This window comes from Lissotriton helveticus, chromosome 3_2, assembly GCF_964261635.1.
Source record: "Lissotriton helveticus chromosome 3_2, aLisHel1.1, whole genome shotgun sequence".
NCBI lineage: Eukaryota > Metazoa > Chordata > Amphibia > Caudata > Salamandridae > Lissotriton > Lissotriton helveticus.
In genome coordinates, this window is record NC_136062.1 from 352942563 (window position 1) to 352969239 (window position 26677).

Genomic DNA, 26677 nt, shown 5'->3' on the forward strand with positions numbered 1-26677 from the left:
GATAGCAAGGACAGTTCATCGGCAACCAACAACAAGCCAGCTGTAGCAGGTGCTAGCCCTGGGTACCACTAAATTGAGTAGATGGGGGTCATGGATAATCACCCTTTGTACTTTGGTCCTGTGTGTTTTTTGTGCTATTAGTGCCACTGTCTTTCCAAACATTAGTTGCATTTCAAGCTAATTGGGAGTCAAAACATATCAAAACCATGAATATCTATTTTGGGGATTAAGGGTCGCTATATAGCACAGCTTCAAAATGCACTGTGGGATAGAGCGTAGACATGTAGCAACTATTCCAGACAGCACCAGCGTGGTCTACTCAGTGGCATAATGAAACTTGAGGGGGCCCCCTACAAAGTAAATGGAGAGCTGCCCCCCATCTCTTGCACCCTGCCATGAGCTCTTAGGCCAGGAGCTTGCCATCTGGTCACAGAGCCAGTGGGGCATCTGAAACTGGGGTGGAGGCACCCCGCAAAGCAGGGGCTACACCACTGGCTCTACTAATCCTATCCTGCAGATAAAAGAGAATTCAGACAAACGAAAGAATGTGCTTCAACTGCACCATTTAGTACCACCTCTGTATAACATACTTTGTGCTAGAGGGCCCTATCCATGTTGTAAAAGTTATTGTTGACGCAGTAATAGTTTGAGAACAATGCAGCTGGCCGAGCGTGTATTGGAATGTGCCATGTGCCAATGTTTGTCCCCAGAACTAGAACCCTTAACCCTTAATTTCAAAGCCTACTGGATCTACTTATCAAATATGCATTATAACATGAAATGTGTAATATGAAATGTGCAACAACAACAAAGCCTGAAACTGTTTATTTAACATGAAGCCGAGACTAATGTTACTGGCCCACTGTGCTTTTGTAATTTATCAATTTATGCATGAAGGACCTGGAAAAAACATCCCCTACCAACCAGGGATGCCTCAACCCCGCTCCAATTCAGGAAAGTGCTGAAAACACACTCCTTTTTAGAACACTACATCAAGGTGCAGTACCAGTCCACAAACCAGCGACCGCTCATCACATGGCGAGTGTATCCTTGCCTTCACCTGTACAGTGTTTCGCTATTTTGGGCTAGGTTTGCACTATACAAATACCCCATAAATTAATAAATATATATATATATATATATATATATATATATATATATATATATATATATATATATATATATATATATATATATATATATATATATATATATATATATATATATATATATATATATATATATATATATATTACCTACTGGCGGTCGCCAGTAGGTATATATAGTTAGGATTTTTTCTCTATGGGATTTTTGAAAATTCTATGTCTAATAACTTTGGCGTTTGTGGACGGAATTGGCTGAAATTTTCAGGAAAATGGCACATTTTGTTTCTGAGCAGCCCCTGAAAATTTTGGGGGGGTTCGTCAAGGGGGGGCCGAGAAAAAAGGGGGGTCCCAAAACGCGTTTTTCCCATGTTAATTTCCATAGGGCGGTTGGCCTCACTTTTAGCCCGAACGGCTGAATGGATTTGCACGAAACTTGGCAAAATTGTAGGGACTGGTAGCCCGATGTGCCTTTTGTAGGTCTCAATATATGTGCTCCAGTGGATTTTGAGAAATTAACGTTTAAAAAAAGATATATATCTGTAACAGCGGACTGGGCAGCGGCCCAGGACGCGTACTTTTCGCGCAACGGAGCTTTGTGAAGCGAAGCTGATTGGTTCTCCGGCGTCTGTCAACATTCCAAACAGTCCGTAGCGGCCACCATCTTGTCTCTCGGTAGGATCGAGAGACAAGAGGAGGTCAAAACAAAGGGGGAAATAACTATAAGGGGGCATAGTAGATCCTCGCTGACCCCCTAGGTTTGATGTGGAGGTTTTAAAAGGGCCCGCGGGGCAAAAAAAAATAATAATAATAATAATCGAACGGCTGAATGGATTTGCACGAAACTTGGCAAAATATTAGGGACTGGTAGCCCGATGTGCCTTTGCTAGGTCTCAATATATGTGCTCCAGTGGATTTTGAGAAATTAACGTTCAAAAAAAGATATATATCTGTAACAGCGCTCCGCTTCGCGTAACGGAGGTTTGCGAAGCTGATTGGTCATTCTGTCACTGGGCTATAGTTGGGCTACATCTGGCTGATATTTGGGCTACATTTGTTTTTTTGTGTGTCTGGCGGCCATCTTTGGGCTACATTGGGCTACATTGGGCTTCATTGGGCTACATTCGGCTAATTAGCAAATAGCTCATCGCAAACTAGGAATGGTAAAGAATCGCTATTTATTCCTTAAAGTTCGCTATTTAGGAAATGCAAAAAACTTTGATGATACATATGGCGGTTCATCTCTAACAAGATAAGAAGCATAGGGATACATTTATGATGACTGGCGCATCACCAGGGATGTGTTAGTCATTCTGTGCCGCTGTTCCGTCACCTATGGTGTGCTGCATTTACAATGCGGCGCATCATGGGGCAAAAACAGCACAGATGCGTGATGTATCTGTGCCGTAAAGGTGGCGCATTGCTGGAGTTGTATCGCAAGTGTGATGAAGCTCCAGCAAGGGTCGGGGGTGCCCCTGTCGCAGGGTTTCTGTTCTCACACAGAACTGTGGACAGAGGATTGGAACCTCGGCGAATGCATTGCTGGAGTTGTATCGCAAGTGTGATGAAGCTCCAGCAAGGGTCGGGGGTGCCCCTGTCGCAGGGTTTCTGTTCTCACACAGAACTGTGGACAGAGGATTGGAACCTCGGCGAATTAGGGTGTCCCAAAACTCACGTTAGTAATCAAAAACTCCTTAGCAAGCTAGGTACAGTGTCACATTGGATATAACAAACTCTCAATGTTTAGACAATCCAGAATATGAACTTATAGTACCTCAGGATACGTGGAACTCATGAACAGTCGGTCGTTATAGATTTCTTAGAAACCAGAACATGGAGTTAAGAAGAACAGATGTGTATTTGAAATGTTTATTTACTAATGCCGTCTTCTCAGGCGTAGTACCTTAGATAATAAAAGTACACATATTATCAGTAGCAAAATTACCAGCATAGTTACTAGTACATAAAAAGTGAATGGTGATAGTATGTTAACATGCTGTAAATGAATAAGAGTTAGCAACACTTATAAGCAGCCGCGGGCCGTGGAGGGAGTTACGGTGAGGCAGGGAGGCGGGGAGGGGGAGAAGCAGGGTGGAGAATACAAGTACACATATTATCAGTAGCACAATTACCAGAATAGTTACTAGTACATAAAAAGCGAATGGTGACAGTATGTTAACATGCTGTAAATGAATAAGAGTTAGCAACACTTATAAGCAGCCGCGGGCCGTGGAGGGAGTTACGGTGGGGCAGGGAGGCGGGGAGGGGGAGGGGCAAGGTAGAGAGGGCTCCACCCTGCTTCTCCCCCTCCCCGCCTCCCTGCCCCACCGTAACTCCCTCCACGGCCCGCGGCTGCTTATATCTCACCCTCCCTAATACACATATTATATTATTTGCTAAGAAGGTCTCTTTGTGTTGGTTTAGGGCGTGCCCATACTTTAGTGTCTTAGATTTGAAGGAATCACATCAGCATACACCAGCTCTCTCTTCATGTGAACCGCATCAACTGTTGTGTATGTGTGTTCGGCAAAGCAATATAAAACCCGCCTCATGCCCAGAATTGGCAGAAGTTGCACTTATGTTATGAGTATGAAGTCGTGGAGATCAGACCTCATAACAATTCTGTATCGTGTTGTTCTTGAAACTTTAGCACTCGCTGTACAGATATAGTTTAACAAGTAAAGCAGATAGTAGACCAATAACATATTATTCTCATGTAAACCACGATGAACTACTAGGTGGAAAGCTAAAGCAACAACTAAGTGTCGTGTGCAGAAGTTGCAAAAAAGGAAAAATGGCGTTTAAACCGGTAATGAGCCCATGCTAACTTAACACGGTGTAAAGATATCCAGGACCTAGATGACACCTCCCCATGATCCGGAAACGAACTGAATAAGATAATAGAAGTGCCATCTCATGAGAGCAGATTGCAAGTTTATATGTGGACGGTCCGCAAGGTAAAGCATTAAAAACTAGGAAAATTTAATGCTAAAGAAAAATAAAACAGCCAAGTACTTTATCGAGTCTTAAGCCAATAGGCAAGGTAAATAATAAAAACTTGACAAATAAGTCAATGAATTGTCAATGAAATGCTAGTACTCAGCATATCAAACATGAAAAAGGTCTATGACATAACTGTGTATGCAAAATAAGCTGCAACAGTCTCCAATAGGAAGTCACCGTCTTCATCCGAAAACAGTTCAGCCATCCAATTTAAAAGCGGAAAAGAACATACGTGCTCTCCCAGCACCGGATCCTCTATCACCATCAGAGGACAGCTCGGTGGGTTTTCAAGAAAGCTCTGTTCCAAGAAAGACTGTGCTGCCGCCAGTAAATTCCAGGGACCAAGTAGTCCATGCATCAATGCCACAGCCATAATCCTTTCGCCAGGACAAACCAAATCGTGAGTAATGATAGGAGTCATCAGCTGATTAAAGTCGACGTCAGGAGAAACCGGTCCGCAGAGACACAAATCAATGGCCCAATCGAAATCACAGGTCAGGCAGTGAAATACAGGCTGGACACAGGTGAAGTAGGAGAATCGAAAAGATAATCCATATGCCGTGCTTAATATCGCCAACGGCATTGTGCCATAATATTCTAGCATGCGATTGCGGAACAGTGTCAGCAGCTGCAGGGTGGGAGGTTGCATAGGAGGGACATCCATATTTAAAAATGTAAAAAAGCACAAGAGCGTCCGCTGGTAATGCAAGTAAAAATGCCAATCCACGAACCAGAGTGGAGAAAATAGAATGAAAGGAAGCAGGGATGACTCCAAAGATTTTCACAAATGAAGTCACGAGACCACTGGTAACAACTTTAAAAAAGTGCGCCAGGGACTTTGTGGAGGATGCTTTAAAGATAGTCGGAAACATGTTGCTGAAATTGAAAGGCAAATCTTAATTGAAAAGGGTGTGCACCTCTGTACGGGTGTTCGCTATGTGAAGTACGAAAGTTTCACGGGCCGAACTCAAGGCCACCTCTCTCTGAGACAAAAGAGCTCTTATTCTTGCCATGCCGTTGAAACGTGTCCCAAGGTTGGTATTTGTGGCCAGATTGAAAACTCCCTATGTTCATGTGTGGGAGGAAATAGAACATTTCTGCAGCAAATAACCCGTTCACTTACTGTTACGATAAAAGGAATACTTTTAATTAACTCAGAACAATCTTCATTATTGAGCATCAAATAACTACCATTTTCCAACAACTTGAACGTGGGGATGATAGCAGGAACTGGCGTGCCTTGCAACACGCAAGCCATATTTGGTCGGTGTTTGTTGCATGAACCGTGTAACTGTATGTGCCTACACATTAGTGAATGATCTGGCGTCTCAGTGCATTCCTCTCCATTCAGATAAACTTCTTGATCATCTTTGAAACATCTGTATGTGTATGGAAGCGACCAGACCTCATGAAGAAAAGCACTACCTAAAGGTTCATAACGACCTATTGGTATATATTTCATACAATTTGAAAACTTATATAAAGCAAAAGGCAGCGTTATTAAACCGTGGATAAGGCATGTTGCCAAAAAACCCGCAATCCTCTGCTGATGATGTCACTGAGCATGTCATGAATGATGTAATATGTGACATCATCAGCAGTGGATTACGGGTAATAGTATCTCTAGTTTACTCCCCTATAGCTGTCTTTCTTTTAACATAAGTGTCTGTTTCCTTCCCTTATACTTACTGTTTTTGGTTCGCTTCCGGTTCGCGTACCGGCGAGCGAACTGGGAAGCGAACTAAGAGAAATAGAGGTTGGCACAGTTCCAAATATTGTACCAATTTTTTAATAACGGGGAGGTAGTTCTGAAAAGAACTTTTTTTTTTATTTTTCTGAACATTTTTTTACTGTTTTTGAATTTTTCGGAACAGTTTTATATTTTTTGGGGTTTTTCTTGGAGGGGGCAATGAAAACGATTCATTGTAAAGGGCTCAACAGGAGCAACAAAACAAAAAAAAGAAGTATTTATTATTTTGGGCGTTTCGTACAAACTTGCATATGATAGTCAATAGCTCTGTTGATCAGAGTGATGCTTTTTTCTCCGTAGGAAATGAATCCATCGCAAAATACGCAGATGTGTTTTACATCACCAAATCTCATTTGTATATTTGGCACCATCTCCCTGCCCTCTGGTCCCGTTACTTCCGGTACAACAGATCTTCTGGCCATAATAGGGAGATTATCTAGGTCGTTCCGAAACTGTGCAGCACTTTAGTTGTTAGGATGCCACCTAGTCATATGGCGATGCATTGTGTAGTTTCCGAAACTGTATTTTTTGTCGGTCCCTCTGGACAGTCTATCTTGACATATAAGGCAAGTTACGTATCTTGCATTTACTTTTTTCTGACCTTTGGGAATTTTAAAAAATTGCCAAATGAAGTTTTCTTTCCGGTGAGACGTCCTGGGCTGCTCAGGCAAAAACTGCCTCTCTTCGTGCTCGTCCTCCTGTTCCTCTTCTTCTTCTTCTTGTTGAATTATAACTTGAGCAGGTGGTCCACTCTTCCTTGGATGTGGTGGAGGTGGTGGGGAAGCACCAGCTGAAGCTACTAAAGAAGCCATTGCTCAGTGATCACAAAGGGTCTTTCTCTCACAATGATGAAAGTCAGAGTGAGGAAAGAAGGAGGGATTTTCATCATTTGGGAAAAACAAGAGTTCTCAACCAATCAAAAGTGTTCATTTTAGATTATATGACCTAGTCTTACATCATTAGGAAACCAAAAGTGAAATTAACCAATGAAAAGTGTTATTACCAAGTCACATGACTTGCTGTGTTTACGTTAAGCGCTTTGCAGGGCCTCCCGGTTTGCTTCCAGAAACCTGCGCTTTGCGACTCGCTTCGCGTACCAGTTCGCTAACGTAGTACGTCATATGACGTATCACGCGACAACGTGAAACGTCATGCGGACGGGAGGCGTCACGATGTTGTTTTGTAACGCGGCACTTGCGGTAAAGAAACGTTTACCGGCTCGCGGTCTATTTCGCGGCATCAAGGTCAGCTAACGGGAAGCTTCCCGATTTGCGAAGCGGGAACGAAGAAAAAAAAATATTTAAAAAAAAAATTATTCATAAACATATAAAATATATTTTTGGATTTAAAGAAGAATACATTTTACAGCTACAGATATTAGCTGTTAAAAAACCAATGAAATTCACAGAAAAAAACATAGGTTATAGACCATATATAGTTAGGAATTAGCATTTACAAAACCTTGAAAATTCACTGAAAAAACCATAGGTTATAGACCATATATAGTTAGGAATTAGCATTTACAAAACCTTGAAAATTCACTGAAAAAACCATAGGTTATAGACCATATATAGCTAGGAATTAGCATTTAAAAAACCTTATTTTACTCACACAAAACCATTGAAATTCCATATATAGTTAGTTGCACTAACTATATATCGCGCACCCGCAATCCACTGCTGATCATGTCACATATTACATCATTCATGACATGGTCAGTGACATCACTGATGACATCACTGACTGATGACATCACTGATGACATCTCAAATGACATCACTGATGACATCACTGATGACATCTCATTTGACATTACTGATCACATCACTGATGACATCATTCATGTGATAATACGATAAACCTCTTCAGACTCTAATATAACCTTAGATACACTCAGTGTAAACAGACACTCATAGACTGTCACTCATCAATGGAGTTACTCAGACACTTAGTCAGTCATGCAAAGAATCAATCACACCTCCATTTCCTCAACTATACAGTTATACACACCTTACTTATTCAAACATATACTAAAACATATTTACTCACTTATAAAATCCTGGATACAAGTTCACAATGATCCATACAGCCACTCACACATTCACTGGCTCTTATGCACAGTTATTTATATATGGTAACTCTCACATGTACTGTGTTTTACATATGTACTTACTTTGACATGTAGCACTGAGATATCCATTCACTCACCAATACACTCATGCACACAGTCAACCGCCCATACAGCTGTTTCCACATGCACTTTTGAACCCATACATCCCAATCAACTGCTCACACATCTATGCAGAGAGTCATACACCTCCCAGCCACCCACACACACACTCAGTCTCCCATACAAATGCTTGGGCAACCAATCAATAACCCATACAGTTAATCATATAGCTAATGATCAACACATGCAGCAGTTTACAGAACAACAGACATAATGATGCACAAATTAAAACAGTTTAGTCACTAACCCATGCACTCAGTGAGACACATTTAATCAGTCACTCATACAGTCAGCCATGCCCCTACTAAATCCTTCATCAAGACACTTATACATCCATTCATTCTTCAATATGTAAGACATATTTTAACTTTACAGAATTATACAGTCACTGGATGACGTCATCAGTGATCTCATCAGTGATGTCATTTGAGATGTCATCAGTGATGTCATCAGTGATGTCACTGACCATGTCATGAATGATGTAATATGTGACATGATCAGCAGTGGATTGCGGGTGCGCGATATATAGTTAGTGCAACTAACTATATATGGAATTTCAATGGTTTTGTGTGAGTAAAATAAGGTTTTTTAAATGCTAATTCCTAACTATATATGGTCTATAACCTATGGTTTTTTCAGTGAATATATATATATATATATATATATATATATATATATATATATATATATATATATATATATATATATATATATATATATATATATATATATATATATATATATATATATATATAAACCATTGGCCACATATTGTTCTCAATTAAGACTTTGGGTAAAATCTAGAGCACCACAGCAAAGAAGGGAGCCCCATATGTATTTTTTCAATCTGATTTTGAAAATGGCTACGTCGCCCTGGTGGAAATATTAGCCCCTCCCTCTGCGCTCGATGTTTGGGTCTCATTCCACTCACCACATGGACTAACAGTCCATCAAACTCGAACTCTTTTGGACACTGAGGGAGTTTCTACAGCACTGCTTTTTCAAGCAGTGACCCGTGCAGGTAAGAGCGATAGGGCAGGTTGGGGGGATTTTGGCAGACGGCCACAAGGGAAAGTTTAAAAAAAATTTTTTTTTTGTTTTATATAGTGCAAACTCAGCCCGAAAATATCAGGTTTCAGAACGCTTTACATGAGCACCAGTTTCGATACAGATGGACAAATTCATTTTTGCTAAGCGCAGGGAGATTAGAGGGCATATCAGCAACAACCAGGGATAATTATCACTAAGTGCACTTAGCGCTAGGATAATTATCGCCGGCTATCGCTGGATTCTATCGCGAAGATAGCGTGCTATCAGCTACACTTATCTCCAAAGCAATAGAAATCCAAGCGATAGCTACAAAACTGTGCGATTATCGCTGGAAATCCAGCGGATATCGCAATGCGACAGGCGAAACCTTGCTGATAGGGCTGGGTGGATTTAGCCATGTAATCCACCTCCCATTGGAGTACATGGCTAAGTCAGATTGAAAGCAGGCGTACAGGAACCTGTATTAAGCGCGGTTAGCGCTTCTTTATTAATCGTTAAGCAGGTTAGCGATTTCCTTGTTAATTGGTGAAATGTCGTTTAGCGACATTCTCTGTGTAAGTTTGGCAAGGTATGCCCACTTTGAATCTCATTAGAGATGCAAAGCTGGGCGTTGGGTAAAAAGGGCGCTAAGGCAAGAATTCACGAGATAGCGTGACCTTGCTGATAGTGCGATATAATTATCGCTGCTTTTTGCCCGAAAACGGACGCTAAAGCGGCGATAATTATATAGCGGCCCCTTGATGATATGGCCCTAAGTGATTTACCCGGAATCACAGGATGTTGTGTGTCCCTGCCGAGACTCAAACCCGGTTCCCCAGCTTCGCGGTCGACCGCTCTAGCCATAAGGCTACATCCTCTCCCCAATGTATATACATTTTCCTTCGTCGTCTGTCGAAATCCCCCCCCCCCCCACACCTTTTCATGGCTAGGGAGCACCCCTATAGAATTGGAGGAAATACTGCCTACGCAGATGTGGTATACAGCTGCGAGATCCTCAGACCTTCTGTACTTAAGTTTTTACAAACCAGTCAAAAGCAATGCGCCTGACCCAGCTGCCTTAAAAAGATATTTAGCTCCAAGAACCCTTATTTGTCGGAGACCAGGCTGGGAGCGCTCCCTCCCCAGATCTCGACAGCCGAGATAGACATCTGTCAATTACAGAGTGGTGTCAGTGAATCTGGAGCGCGCCAGATACGGGCAAACCGCCTGGAGATGCTATCGCAAGACAGTGACATTTTAATATTAATTTGCAGCGAGAGACGCATGTGGCATCCGCTGAACCCTCTAATCTTAAAGTGTGAAATTCCAATGAAAAATTCCAGCTTCCGTCTGCAGCCTGGCTGCAGGCCAGATCCGTGTACTCTGAAGGAAGACATCAAGCTATCCATCGTTTGATAGAGCACCCGTGCACCCTCCGCAGGCAAATCAGGAGCGGAAAGATGTAGACAGAGCCTAACAATTCATAGCATTGGTCTCTTCCCGTTATCAGAAACAGTTTAATGGAATACGTCTCAAAGTGAGCGCTTCTATAAAAGCATGATGTATGCATGGAATAGAAGGCTGCTTACTGCTCAGCGCACTGCAAAATATGCTAATGATAATGTATTCGATTTAAAATACAATTAATACCAATTAGTAAAGCAAAAAACACTTTTCAGAATTAGTTGTTGCTAGAACAACGAAAGGGCAGCATTCCACCATTCGACCTACAAATGATACAACTGAATGATTTGAGCGCTGACATTTTCCATCAGCTTTATTTTACAATGTGCAAGAAAACAAGGCAAGCTTACATTGCACGATTTATTGCAATCACTAAATAAAAGCATATATATGTGTGGTGTTTTTTACAGACTTGCTCTTCCCATATGCAAATTCGTTGCTAAAAGCGCTCACTTTTTGTGGAAATCAGAGCCAGAAAAAGGTGTCATAAATGGAAGGCTTGCAAGTAAAGGACTCCAAAAAAAAGAAAGATATGAGCCATTTAAATAAGTTAGACGCCTTGGCACTCAACTGTGTATGTATGGATGTAAGTGAGCAAATCTAGCCAAAATCCAGTGGAGTGCTGTACAGGGTCAAAAACAAGCATAAAGGCAATAAGCGAAAGCAGAGGTATATGGTTTGTGGCCTATTAATGAATTGTGATGTGCTCCTTAACCCCATGGATGCTCAGCATATTCCCCTGCTGTGCTGAGAAATCGGAAATCCCACACAAGATGACGAGCTGGGCTCGTCATGAGCGTGCGAGGAGGCTACTTCATGACGAGCCCAGCTCGTCATGAGCGTGGAAGGGGTTAAAGAGGTGCGTCTTGAAAACATTCTTAGATTGGAACAGCGGTGGGGCACTCCTGATGACACTGGGATTTGATCCCAATCCTAGGTGCATAAATGGAAATGGGCTGTTGCTTTGTTTTTTTGTATTTTGTTTAGGCTTCTTAGTCTGCAGTCTGATGGCATCCTGGCTGTGAGTGTGTCAAGAACCACCAGAGACGGTGCACTTGTCTACAAGTTTAGTGTAGGTGCTGGTCAGGATGGCTTTATGTACTCCTCACAAACACATTTAAGACACTGTATAACTCAGGCCCTACCTATCTGAACTGTCGAATTTCCTTCCAACAACCACCCAGAAGCCTCCACTCCACAGTACGCCTACACCACACATCCCATGAATACACAGAACCCAATCAGGAGGACAAGCATTCTCTTACATTGCTCATAAATTGTGGAATGACCTACCATTCACCATCAGAGACTTCTCTCCTTGAATCCTGAAAGAAGGTGTAGAACTGGCTTTCCCATTAACCAACCTACCCTAGACAGGGCTAGGCCCGCAAACCTGATCAGCACCAGCAACCATTGCAGGTGATAATGCGGTTTACATATCCACAAACCATAACATAACATGTTTTGCTTTTGAACATGGTGTCGGCCACCAAGAGTAGCCAATGGAGTACGATCAGGATATGATCACATTTCATCAGGCCTTGAAAGAGCAGTACGAAGGCTTCAACAACAGTTCTTAAGTTGCTTTTTGGAAGAAGCAGTATCACTTTCTTTAGATGAGAGGGCTAATTCGAGGCTGCCTTGAGGCATTTTTTGACTTGAGAGTGAGGTTGGTGTCTAGGGTAAATCCAAGGGACATGGCATTCAGTGAAATTTGGGGTTTGAAGCCACCAAGGTTTGTGGCATTGAGCCAGGTTATACTGTTTCTAGGTTGATGTTCTGTGCAAATAACAGAAATTCTGTCATGGTTCGGTTGTGCGTCAGGTAGGCGCGTGAAATCTAGGACAGGACGACCATCAGCGACACTCTCCCTTCTCATTGCAGCCTCCTCCTCCTCCTAAAAGTGGACACTTCTGTCTAGACTTTATAAGGTAACTTTTTCCACAGGATAGCCTCATCCTTCTATCTGACCCACACTCCATCATGAGCGATTTGAACTGTGTGGCGCTGTTGGGACTGGCCCTTTTTTCAAGGTCATAAGGTTATCCCCAAACATTTTACCTTATTCCTCCTATTTTCTGACCTATTCTTGTTGGCTTTAGGACTCTGGACACTTTACTACTGTTAACCAGTGCTAAAGTACATATGCTCTCTGTCTAAATATTATTGGTGATCGGTTTTCCCATGATTGGCATATCTGATTCACTAGTAAGTCCCTAGTAAAGTGCACCAGGTGTGGCCAGCCACTGTTAATCAAATGTTGCTAGTGAGCCTGCAGCACCGATTGTGCCACCCACATGAGTTGCCCTGCAATCTTGTCTCAGACCTGACACTGCAGTGCCTGTTAGTGCAGTCCTAATTGCTATTTCGACCTGGCAAGTGCAACCACTTGCCAGGCCCAAACCTTCCCTTTTACTACATGTAAGGCACCCCTTAGTTAGGCCCAATGCAGCACCCTGGGTTGGGTGCAGTGTATTTAAAAGGTAGGAAATGTACTGGGTTATTTTACATCTCCTAATAATGAAATACCACCGATTTAGTTTTTCACTATTGCAAGGACTATCTCCCCATAGGATATCATAGGGATTGCCTTGAAATATCTGTAATTGTAATTTCCCATTGGGAGCAGATAGAAATTTGGGGTCTATCAACTCACATACTCCTTTTGGTAAAGAGGGTTTTCAAATTACCTGTTTGAAAATGCCACTTTAAGAAAGAGGGCGTTTTCTTGTTTAACCATTCTGTGCCTCTGCGTGTCTGTAGAATACATGTCTGGGTTGGTTGACAATAGGTTTCTTGTTCATTCGCTCTAGACAGTCACACAACAGGAGCTGAGATGCAACTTGCATTTCCTGTTGGCCCATCACCAGGCTGATGGGCCTTCCAGAGCTAGAGTGGTAAAGGAGTTGTCACTGACATCTGAATTGGGCTGTGCCTGTCCTCACACAAAGCTGTTTCCACCTTCCTCTAGTGGGTCTGGAGCCAGGTCAGGAAAAGGCAGAGTCCTGTACACTATAAAGACATTCCTTAGAAGTTTGCCTACTTCAAAAGGCAGACAGGAGTATAAGTGTTGGACTTCTGACACCCCAAAATCAGAACATTTCTGATCTGAGGACATTCTGCCAAGAATAGCTGGATGCTGTAGGAGGGACTGCCACTCTGCCTATTGCATTGTTGTGCTGGCCTGCTGCTTCCTGTTTCTGCCATGGGGGTGAAAGGACTGGCCTTTTCTTTCTACATCCTTTTTCCAAGGTTCTCCCAGGGTAAGTGCGTGCTTGCCTCTTGTTAAGAAGTATCAGGGCCATCAAAAACTTATCCTACCAAAACCAAAACAGAAGCTGGTGCGGTGGAAAACAAGCAATGCGTTACTCCCGAGACCCTGGGGAGGCGTTAACGACAATTCCGCTGCATGTAGCGGCGTGTAGCAACGAATCCGGTCTATATGGGGTAGAAGTGATGACTTGTATGGATTCCGGTGCTGACGTTCCGTAGTGAAAAATGCTTGCACAGGCACGATGCGATGATTCTCGGGGGCTGCGACGATCTCCGGGGCGACGATGCACTGTCCAGCGGTGATCTTCCTCTCGCAGATCCTTGATGTGATGGCTCTGCGACGATTCTCGCAGCGACGCAATGCGGTGAACCCAGTGGCGAAAGGCTCTGCAACGATGTCGCAGCGGCGGAAATCTATCCGCTAACGAAGGGTGCGATGTCTTTGGGCAGCGGCGAAAGGGGCTGCGACGATCTCGGTCTTCGTAGCGGCAGGAATTTTCCCGCTCGGCCGGGTTTGCGATAAAAGTAGCAGAAAGTTCTTTAAAAGCTTGGTTTCCAGCTTCCCACCACAGGTACAACTTCCAGAGGCACCACACATGGGCCACGCACTCCAGGAAGGACAGAACTCTTTCAGTAGAGTTCAGGGAAGCTGGGGGTGAAGTCCTTTTGTTCCTGGGACTTCTTAACAGGGTGTCAGCTCTTCTTCAGGCCCTTGACGATTCCTTCAAGAAAGGGGACGCTGCACCAAGAAAAGTCCTTCCCCTCCTTGGCAGCATAGCAACAGCAGGTTAGTCCAGCAGAGCAACCGCAGGACAGTCTTTCTTCTTCAGTTTCATCTTTCTCCATGGTAGAGGTTCCTTCTTGATTCCAGGATGATCTAATTTTCTGTTGTCCAGGGTCCTGTACTTATACACCTAAAAGCCTTTGTTCCCTTTGTGCAGGAGAGCTCTGTGCCCGGCTCTGTGCCCAGTTCTGGGTGGTCCTTGAGCACTTTGTTTTCTTGGCTTCTCCTTTTCTTTCAGAGAGAGGGGCAGGGTCGTCAGCCGCCCAGCAGGAGGTGGAGCCAGCATTGTGGAAGGCAGGCACAGCCCTATTCAGGCTCAGGTGCTATCCCCTCCCACCACTCAAGTTGCACATGCAGTCATTCAACCTAGGGCTGACCCAGCCAGCCTCCTGGGGGCGACCCAGCCCCTGTTACTCTCAAACCAGACAGTTAATTCACAAACAGGCCAAAGCACACAGAAAGGTCAGACAAGAGAAAAGCAACTTTCTAAAAGTGCTGTTCTCAAACACAAGATCTAAAAACCACCTTTCCTAAAGGATGTGTTATTAAATTCTGAGTTCAGGGATACCATACTTCTATGTCCTATCTTGCTCCTCTGGGAAGATATGCTGGTAGGCACTGTAGCCAGCATTCCCCATGATAGCCTATGGGGCAAGATAGACTTACAATAGTGAAAAACGAAAATGGCTGTAATGCACTACCAGAGCATGTACCCTCACTAGTACATGCTCTAACTTTCACATACACTGCACCCTGCTCAAGGGGGTACCTTGGGCCTTCCATAGGGGTGACCAATGTGTATAGAAAGGGAAGGGTTAGGCCTGGCCAGCGGGGACACTGACCAGGAGGACATGACAGTGCACAGACTGCACACAGGCACCGCGTTGGCAGGCCTGAGACACCATTTTAGGGCTACTTATGTGGGTGGCACAATCAGTGCTGCAGGCCCACTAGTAACATTTGTATCACCAGCCCTAGCACACTCAGTGCACTTTACTAGGGACTTGTTGGTAATACAAATATGCCAATCATGGATAACCAATTACAGTAACAATATATACAGAGAGCATATGCACTTTAGCACTGATCAGCAGTGGTAAAGTGCCCAGAGTCCTATTGCCAACAACCACAGGTCAGGAAAAACAAGGGTGGAAGAAGCAAAAAGTTTGGGGATAACCCTGCAAAAAGGGCCATTTCTAACAGATACACAAAAAAACTAACAAACATACAGAAATTATGACATATTTTATTTAAGACACCAGCAAATTAGTAATAATAATTTTTAAGGGTAGTTTGAGACTTTTCTAAATTCATTTGAGGCCAGCCATTGTCTATAAAATATTCTGTTTGATGCGCTTGCAGTGCTTCCACAAATCAATCTGAGATTAGCAATTTAATTTCTAGTCTCCAATTTCAAATTCCTTCACATTTAAAGAATCTTTTATAACTTTCAATTTTGAATGTTGCTCCTCTATTTATATACACTAAATGAATCTGTTAACAAGATTGAATATACATTTTCTTACCAATTGCAAAACCCCTGTCCTGAATAGGTATTGTGGACATCCAGCGGCCCCAGGACCACAGGTTAAGAACAGCTGGCAAAGAGTCCACACTGCTTGTGGGTGTCCAAAGGACAGTGAGAGGAGTGGTCACAGGGAAACACTTAACCATGAGATGTGCTAATTCTCGCTCCATTTAGGGACACACTCTTGAGATTTACCTGAGGTTTTTACCGATTGTTAACTCTAGTGTGTCAATTATTTCATAAGAAAAAATTTATGTCCAAAGTGAACTAGGCATATTTCTATGTCTTGACCCTTTTTGTTTTAGTTTTATTTGGTGCAAACTTGACCTAAAGTAATCAGAGCGCTTTACATTAGCACCAGTTGCTCAATAGATGGACATATTCATGTTCTAAGGCATGGGGAGATTAAGTGATTTGTGCAGAATCACAGGATGTGGAGCGCCCCGGCCGAGACTCGAGCTACGAGGTCGACCGCTCTAGTCGTTAGGCTACATCCTCTCCCCCATCTTTCCAGCCCCAATGGAAGTAAAGGCAAATTGAATTTTAAAAACCCAGAGACATGCATGTATTCCAGATCACTAGTCAAGCCGATTATGCCATCCAATTTTAGTGACAGGTCAAATGCGAGATTTATCACAAAGAATGTCAGGATCTTCTATTAAAGTTGCTAAAGGCAAATGTTAGCATGATGGAATTTCATAACGAGTTTCATTCATCAATTTGATATATTTTCAATCAATGATCCCTCATTTCTGCCGTAATTATTGTATTCCACACAGGTAGCAGTTAGAAAATGATAGCAGAGAACAGATGCAATAACTAACAATCATTATAAAGCACTTACGTCTGCAAACTTTACAGCACTGGTCTGGCAGGTGCACTGGGAGTGAGTTAGGAGAACAATTCGGAGGAGGACATAGAATTCTCCTGCATTCCACTGCTCCGTTCTATAGGATAAATTTAAAAAGAAATTTAGAAAAAACACAAGAATTATTGCTGCGCATAGCAGAAAACCAAGTAGAAAAATTATGTAGAAGATGTTAAAATGATCTGGTAATAGATTGATAGAACCAGACTAAAGAAGGAATTAAAGCAAGTTAAACAAAATAATTGAAAGTAGAAGAACAAATAAAGAGAATATAAGAACAATGAAAGGTGAGTCTAACGAAAGAAGACAAGACATAAGAAAGATACGACAGAAGGAACATAAAGAAAGCAAAATAGAATAAATAAAAGTAAACAAGGGGAATGTACCCTGTGGGCTAATAGCGATAGTAGTAACAGGAAGAAAAACTCTGAAAATAAAGAGAAAGGGGTAAAGAAAAAACCAAAGACATACTAGAAGCAAATATAGAAATGAACAAGAGAAGGTAAAGAAAAGTAGGAAAGAGGAGAAATAACAAGCAGTAACGAAAAAAACTAAAAAAATAATAGAACAAGAAGACTAAATAAAAGGGCAAAAAACTAAAGACAGAGAAAGTAGAACAATAGGGAGCATAGGAAACAATAGTTAGGTCTATGCAAAAACAAATAAAGTTTAAAAAAGGAAGCTAAAACAAACCTGAGAAAATAGGAAATAATGTATGGACCAAAGAGTGTGGAATATGAGAAACAAAACAAAAAATGATAGGACAACTTGAATATAAGTATTATACTGTTCATCTCAATGTTGATAGATTTGTCAACTACACATACAATAATATATACACGCTTAAGATTAGTTGATTACCACCATGATTGACACCAATGAATGAAAATGAACAGGCTGACCCATGTGCAAGCAGCGTGTAAAGTTGCAACCAATAGAGGTAAGAGACTAAGGGCTAGATGTGCGTAGCCCATTTGGCCATTTGAAACTGGTCAAATGCTTTTTGGCATGTACCAACCCTATTTTGCGAGTCTGTAATCTATTACAGACTCGCAAAATAGGGTTTGCGAGTTGCAATTAGGAAGGGGCGTCCCTTCCTAATAGTGAGCTGCACTAGTATTTACAAATGTTTTGCGACTAGTAATGCAGTCGCAAAACATTCGCAAATTGTTGGTAAGCTATTCTAAAACATTGTGAATAGGGGCACCAAAAAGTTTTCAGAGCACACAGTGGTCCGACGGACCACTGCCTGCCCTTAAAAATGAAAAGAAAACTTTTCATTTTTTTCTTTTAAACGCATCCTGTTTCCCTTAAAGAAAAATGGTTTGCATTTGAATTAAAAAGTTGCTTTATTAAAAAAGCAAACACAGACATAGTTGTCTGCTGTCCCCAGCAGTCTACCATGCCTGTGTTATTGCCCATTCCTAATGGGTCGCAAATTGCGACCTGCCTCGTGAATATTGTTGAAAGCAGGTCCCTTGCGACCTATTTGGGAATCGCTAATGTGTCTGAGACACATTAGTACATTTTCTTTTGCGAGTCACAAAAAAATCGCAATTAATTACATGCAAAATGAAAAGTTCGTACCTCTGGCCCCAAGGAACAATCTAGTTATCCCAGGTAGGTGTCCCCTCATGATAATAAGCTGAACCTGCCCCTTCCTGACCTGCATGTAAATAAATACTGCAGCACCTGCCAATCACCCTAGAGACTTACAGCCTGGTTCCTATTTTAAAAACAAACAAAGTTTACACTTTAGATATGTATCAAATAATACCATCCTGACATGATTTACATATCAAATCTAGCACGTTCAGTTTAGTTTTCCTATGTGCAAAATGCACAACATAGAATCTGTATATTGTATTTAATCAGGTCTGTCTCGCTCCCCATGAATAAGATTGGGATATTGAATTAAAAAAAAGACAGAGATGACAATAGAGATCACAAAAAGGTGTGAGCGCTGACAGCATGTTGATATTCCGAGACAAATGCGTTCTGCTGAAGGATACAATGGCAATCAGAGTGCATTGTCAAGGAGAAACAAAGCTATTTTCTGAGCTTTCGCATTGAATATAATTGAATTTTTTAATTTTTCCTTCAAATCGTCTCACAATGCTAGCAACAGCACACTTCATAGACCGACCCCCTTAGATTTAGTATCTCATGGCTCATATGAAGGCCACTGCACTCAGATTTAGTATCCAAGATCATGCTAAGAGGTCCATTGTCCTGAAATTTAGCATCTAAGAGCATGCTAAGAAGGTTCAGATCCTCAGAATTTAGTATCCAACTACACGATAAGAAGGCCATTGTCCTCAGATTTAGTACTGCGCATGCATGAAGAATTCCAAAGCCGTAATTACAAGTTCCACCCTCCTGAACCAGTTGCCAAGTCTTACTTTGCACGTGCAGTTCCTGCAATGATCATCTTCTACCCAGGAGTCTTTATCTCGATAGATCACACCGTTCACTTGACACGTCTTCTCGCAGTGGCAGTTTTCCAACTGACTGAGCCTCGTCTCTGCATAATTTAGCTGCAAAAGAAAGTAACTCATGCTAATTTCTGTAAGTATTAGAGTGAGGTATTCATGTGCAGCAAACAAGGAAGCAACTCCATCTCTTTCTTTCATTCTGGTAGTAGAAGGGGAAATATACATCAACGTCAGATGTTCTGTAAACTAAGGATATTATTTGTAATGTTCGAAATGTGAGGTACATATTTATTTTTCAAACAAGGTAAGAGCTTAACCCTATTGCCAAAATCTCCAACACAAGAGTGAAACCACAGCAAAAGCCTTTTCAATGACTTTGGACCAATAGTTTCAGAGCTCTTGGGCTAGAGCGCTTAAAGCTACTACATACCATAACCACAATTGACCTCAAGAAAAAAAACAATGAATCAAGCAAGAAATATTAGCCCATATAAAAATTAAATTTCCACCCACACTCTAAGCATCAATTTTTCACCCACCAAAATATTGGCATTGGCTTGCTTCATGTCTATTCCTCACGCTACTCACTCGTAGACTCAAATAATGCACCACTCTCCTAAGGCCAAAAAAGTTCTAGATTATTAGTTGGAGTCAAACTTTAGGACCGGTGTTGGACCTGTCCCTTTCTTCAGCGTCACCCTCAAACGTTGTTCCTTCCTCTCTTTTTTTTCTGACCACAATTTTGTTGGTTTGATACCTCTGGGCACTTTACCAGTGCTAAAGTGCAAGTGCTGTCTCCCCAAAACATGGTAACATTGGCTTACCTAGAATTGGCATTTTCTATTTACTTTTAAGTGCCTAGCAACGTGCACTATATGGATCAAGGGCCTGTAAAATAAATGCTACTAGTAGGCCTGCAGCACTGATTGTGCAATCCACTTCAGTAGCACTTTAAACAGGTCTCAGGCCTGCCACATCAGAGCTGTGTGTGAAGTTTTAAGCTGCCATTTCGACCTGGTAAGTTAACCATACTTAGTTGCCAGGCACAAACCTTCCCTATTATTACATAAGCTTCATCCCTAAGGCAGGCCATTGGCAGGCCTATGGGTGGGGTGCAGCGTATGTAAAAGGTAGGACATGTACTTTTGAGTTTTACATGTCTTGGTAGTGAAACATTGCTAAATTTATAGTTCACTACTGCAAGTCCTATCTCTCCCATTGATTAGCATTGGGATTGCCATAAATCAACTTTTAAAGTGCCTACTGGGAAAATCTACAGATTTGGAGTTTGATGTCTCTGGACTCACAATTTAAAATCACAATTTATGATGAAGTCGGATTGCAATTTGTAAGTCTGACAATTCCACTATTAGAATTTTTTCATTTTCATACATTAACCATTCTGTGGCTCTGACCGTCTCTAAATACATGTCTGGGTAGGGTGACAGCTGGGCTTTGTGCATTCCCTCTAGACAGTTATACAAAAGGGAGCTGGTGTATGACATTTGCATCCTGATGGCTCACCACCAGGCTGATGGGCATTTCTGAGTTATATTGAGAGGGAGAAGCTGACACTTGCACCTGAATAGGGCTGTGCCTGTCTCAACACAAAGAGTGGCATACACCCCTGTAGTGAAGCAGGAGCTACAGCCGGAAAGAGAGGAATATTGTGATCATCTAAGGCCTCTTTGAAGTCTCCCTTACTACAAAGGCGCAACTGGGTATAAGTACTGGACCCCTGACACCACCAGATCAGAACTTTGCTGGAACCAAAGACAATCTGCCAGGAAGAAGAGCTGCTGTGCTGTAGGAGGGAGTGCCACTCTGCTAACTGCTTTATTGTGTGGGCCTGCTGCTTGCTGTGCTGCAGGAGGGAGTGCCACTTTGCTTTCTAACAATTTTTTGTTTGTGTCGTTATTTTTTTGTTTATACAGTGAAGCTATACAGCAGGGGTACAAATACTGGTATAATACAACAGTGAACTGTTAACTGTGACATTGAATGGTCCATGACAGAGGAAGCACATGTAAAGTGGTAAGGTTAGGGGAGGGGAGGTGGGAAGGGGGAATGGCTAGGGTACAGGGCAGTTAGTGTGGGTCCATGATGAGGATCTGTTACCAGATGTCAGTTGTTCGGCCCTTCTCCTCTTTGCAGTATGCTGGGGCTTAGCTGCTGGGTGCAGCACGGTGGGGCTTGATGTGCGTACAATACAGTCGGCATTGGGGCTCTGTTGGGATATGGTTTCCGGGAGCAGTGGGACGGGGTAAAAATTGTTCTAGCATCTGTAACATGAGCAGGGGCTGGTGCGTGGTGGGAAGGGGAAGCCTCAGTGTGGAGGCGAAGGGGAAATCACCAGTTGTCTCGCAAAGTGGCATGGAATGTCTCTGGTGATGGGGGGATGTGCCGCAGCTGGGGGGGAGAGAAGGAGCTGGAGGGGGAGGAAGGGGACAGGGGGACCAGCTGGGAGACTGGGTAGGTGAAGACTGAAGACTGGGTGCCTGGTGGGGGGGGTAGCTTGTGGGGGGGAGAGGGATGGTAGGGGAGTGAGGGTACGGTAACCTTATCCTTATTGTATACAGTTAATTAAAACTAATTCAGAAAATGGAGATACAAAAGTACATGATTTATGAGAATAGCTAAAACATGTAATTAATGCAGATAAAGAAATGTTTGCTGATAAAAAGCTGCGGCAAGAATGACCAGGGCCATTAAGCCTAATGACCTTGAGACATTTGACTGTTCACTCTGAAAGCACTTGCAGATAGTTTGTCATCTTGTGTGAGCAGAAATACACGTGGATTCCAGAGCGCATGTGTCTTTTCTCCGTTACGCGGGGCCATCCATGCACTCACCTGTAATATTTCCTGCAAGTGGCAGTTTTTCGTCGCTAGGAATTTTACTAAGTTGACATTCATCTGCGGGTCTTTTGGGTTAAAACAGGCTATCACGGCTAGTTTCCGTGTTCGAATACCATGCTGGTTGAATTGATGTTTCAGCAGGCAGGATCTTTCCCCTGACAGACTGGAGCAAGAACAGATAAGAGAAGCCATGTCCTCAACACCGTAATTGCACAGGCGGTAGCTTGGGAGCATTTGCCCCCTCAGTAATGAAGGTAGATGCTGGATGGCTGTCTGGATGGCTGGCAGTTTTAATAATCAATGTATTAGGAACTTCTCCTTGATGGTCCGAGAGTATCCTGCGCTGAAGTAAGGTTGTGGGCTGACAGATGTGTACCTATTAATTGTCATCCAGCCATGTTTTCTTGGAGCCAAGGTGATTTTATTTTCTACTAGTGACATACTCGATTGTCTTCGCACTATTTTTTTACAGCCCATGTGTGTGGACATAACTTCCCAAGCCTGACTGATGTCGATGTTTGTGAGACAGTAATGTAGATTTTTTTTACGGTGCCACTTTTCTTTGCTGAAACTCTAACCAGAATAGATGGCTTAGGCAGTTTAAGAGGGTGTTCTTGATTTTGTACCAACAGGTTATGTACACCCCTTGTCTTGCTATCTGTTGTTTTACCAGGCCAAACTCCAGCCGGATTTAACTTGCGGATGAATATGTGGGGATGTTAAACAGAAATCTGCAGGCCCTGTTTAGGATGCTGTCCAGGATTAGAGCATCTCTTCCTCTCAAAGCTTCACTGCCATATGTAATCGTAGGCAAGATTTTGGCTTAGGCAATTTGGAGAAGAGGAGAGATCCTCGTACTTGTAAGCTTGTTTTTTGTCTCAAAGTTATTGCAAGGGCCAATCCTTTCTTTTTATCCTCCTGGTTAGGGAATTTGATTTGAATTGATTGTTGCATTTATAAAGCGCGGGCTGTCACTCCAATATGAGACTCCTGGCACTAGCCGGAGGAATGTTGAGATGAAACCGCAGGAACCCTAGATTAGGGAAAGGCAGAATTCGTCTGAGGATCCGAAAATCCAAGTTTTCAGTGCCTTCCTGAACTGTGTCTCTGTTTTCATCAGCCTCAGGTGTGTTGGCAAGAGGTTCCAGGCTTTAGTTCCTAACGGGGCTACTGTTTTTCCTCACTTGGCTTTGTACCTTAAGTGGCGGGGGGGTTTGAGGAGGTTTGATGATGAGGACCTTAGAGTCCTGGCTGTGGGGTATGGGGTGAATATGGCTGGGAGGTACGTTGGGCCCCCGTTATCAAGGATTTCTTGTAAGTATTCGTAACTTGTTGTATTTTGTATTTGGGTGTTTCCCAAGGGCCAGTGATGGGGTTGTTTCCCACGACTCTTTATTGACATTGTCTTGGTTTTATCCAAGTTTACTTCCAGGAAGTTATCTTACGAGAAACTGTGGAGAGTGTTCAAAATGCGTTGCATTTCCACATGCGTGTGGCTGATCAGCACTACTTCATCGGCGTAAAGGATGCTATATAGGGCCTTACTGCCTATCCTTGGAGCGGGTGCAATGCATAAGTCAAGGGTCTGCGTCAGGTCGGCCATATAAAGATTAAACAGAGTTGGGTTGAGCACACAGCCCTGTTTAAGCCTCTTAGTGGTACTATATAATGCCTTGGCAAGCATGTGCCGTCGCCCAATTTGACCTGTACCCTGGTGTCTGCGTGCAGAGCTATTAGCGCAACCAACAGCGCATGCGGGATTTTACAGCCTGCCAGCTTTTGTCAGGGGTTAGCTCTCTCAATGTTGTCAAAGACAGCCTTGAAGTCTACAAAGCAGAGATGAAGTGACTGTTTTGATGATGTTGCCTTGTCCATAAGCAGTGACAGTTTTAAGATGTTGCTTAAAGTCCCTGTGTTTTGGGGGAAGCCAGTTTGGTTGGGTAGGACAATTTCCCATGCGGCTGCCCATGTCGGAATTTCTTTCAGTAGGGTGTCTGCAAAATACTTGGCTTCATTGTCTAATAGCCTCACTAAGCCATCATTTTTTGGGGCAGATTTCTCACCTCTTTTGTAAATGGGCACAATGATGGTACCTTTCCAAGAGACCGGTAGTTGGCCCAGCTGTCTGTCTTCGTGGATTAGTGGGTCCAAGGCCTCTACCCAGTAATTGGAGTCCTGCTTAAAGTGGGCAGGAGTAAACCCATTTGGCCCTGGAACTCCTTCTCTCCTACCTATGGCAATCTAGTGTATAACTATTGCAATGTCAGGCAGTGCTTTTGTTTCATTGTAAGAGGTGTCTGGTTTTATAGTGATAATTTTCTGAGTGTCTTCTTTAATGTTAGGGGCCTGTATTGCTTGGTACAACCTGTTCTCACCCTGGTGAATGAAGTGGGTTGTCAGAAACTCCAACTAAGTCTTTACTGAAATGTGAGAAGGTATGCCTCCTTGTGCTGGACGCATTATTTTATTCGCAGTGGCCCAGTAGCATGCGCTATTTTGTGATCTGGAGTCGTGTAAGAGTTTTGCCCAGAGCTCCTCTTCCCTGAATCTTTAGTGTTCCCATTTCTACTTCTTGAGGGTTTTCCTCTGTTGTTGTAGAGAGGATTTGGGCCATCAGTTTGGATCCCTTTGGTTTGAGCCTCAACAGTCTCAGCGTTTTATTTATCCCTTTTTTATTTCCTTTAGTTGCCTTCGTTGGGCTCCAGAGAACCAACCTACTTCCATTGGATTGGTTGGAAACCTATATTAGGCTGCTGTTGTGGATGTGCTTGATAAACTTAAGATGCATTTTTCCCATTTGTTTATGGTACTAGTTGTATGGCCTCTTTGGTCCGGTAGTAGTGCTTTTGCGCTCTGAAACACCTGCTCAATATTAACTATGGTGTATTTAATTATTTTACAGTTGATCATATGGTTTGAGAGGGGGCCCCCTGATAGGGGCTCAAGTATTGGTAGTGTAGTCAGGAGAGTGATATCCTGTGGTTGGTGGTCGCTATCCACCTTGTCGCCGAGCGATAAGGGATAATACTGTATAAGAACGAGAGGTATATCAGAGTCTAGTCCTTGGTTGAGGAAGCCTTTTTGGCTAATAAGAAGCTGCAGGTGGCGAGCCGTAAGTAAATCTGCCATTGAGTACCCTGAGGTTGATGTGCTCCAGGTATTCAAGCAAATGTTTGGCTACAGAGCTCACGCTGCATTGGAGGGTGTTGTTTTGTTCCGGGATGTTCCAAGCTGCAGACTGGGCTTGTGTCTCTTCGTCATCTGAGGAACCTATGAGATGAAGATTAAAGTCGCCTGAAAGCACCAAGTTGGAGGTATTGTGCTTTTTTATGTGTGTCAGTAGGCAGTCTACCAGGAGTTTGGCATCTTTGGATGTCTTTTTAGGGTTAATGTAGGTGTTGAAGATTAACACATCTATCTGTTTCCCCTAGGAGTTTAGGCTGATCTTAATCACGTTGACATTTTATGTGGTAGAGGAGAATTCTTTCATGGCAGTTATGCTGGTTATTGATATATAGGTTGACAGTCTACCAGATAGGTGGCCGTCAGTTCCTGATTGCTGGCGTGTGTGAATAGGTGTAACCCTGCATTTGAAATGGTTCAGCCATCCATGTTTCCTGCAGTAAAGTCAGCTACTTTATTTTTTAGGCCCTTCACATTCAATGAGCAGCATGACAAATGGTTGAGTTTCTCTTTCTGAGTGGTCCTGGATCGTGCGTGATTTGTCATTGAGGGCCCCCAGACCAGTGAACGGTATTAGTGATTTGCTGGAATTTGCGGAGCCTTGGTGATTGCTTTAATGGTAGCTGGGGTCGGCTGCAGCTATTACTTCTTACAAAGTCCCTCATTGGTGATTGGTCCCAGACTCACTTGAGAACTGAGGTTTTCTTTTTTAGTGCCGCTATTTTTCCCTAAGTTACCAAGTAGAGGGAAGGGGTAACCAATGCTCTTGTAGCCTAATATAGTTATGCCTCAAGCCTTGAAGGTATCTTGTTCATCGAGAACTTTGTTGGCCAGTGCCAGTAAGCCCCACGTGGCCTTGGTGATGTTCCCTCTCAGAATGTAGGTCTGACTTGATGATTTCTTTAGAGAGCAGGTCAGTAGTTCTTATATCCCATATAGATGGGATAGTTGATAATAACTGCAAAATGTTGCTTCGGATGAAGGTGTCACAAAGCCCCTTAGACTTGAACTTGGGCTTCAGGAGCGTGATGCTTCTGTCAATTTGAGAGCCTGTAGAATTTGCCCTTAAGCATTTTTGGCACAGCAAGGGCCATCCTGAAGAGTGACAGTTTCTTACCCCATTGCTGTAGTTTGTTTGAGCCATCAGATCCAGGTGACGGTTGCTGCGG

General features: G+C 42.9%; 1 protein-coding gene across 1 annotated transcript in view; it reads right to left on the minus strand.

The window, feature by feature from the left end:
* The window catches only part of NELL1 (neural EGFL like 1), a 3494430-nt gene that overhangs the window by 2773227 nt on the left and 694526 nt on the right, over nucleotides 1–26677 (minus strand). The window contains exons 8-9 of the mRNA XM_078684549.1: nucleotides 19435–19569; nucleotides 17009–17111 (exon numbers count right to left, since the gene is read on the minus strand). Of these exons, the coding sequence (XP_078540675.1) occupies nucleotides 17009–17111; nucleotides 19435–19569 (238 nt within the window). The remainder of the gene's footprint in view (nucleotides 1–17008; nucleotides 17112–19434; nucleotides 19570–26677) is intronic.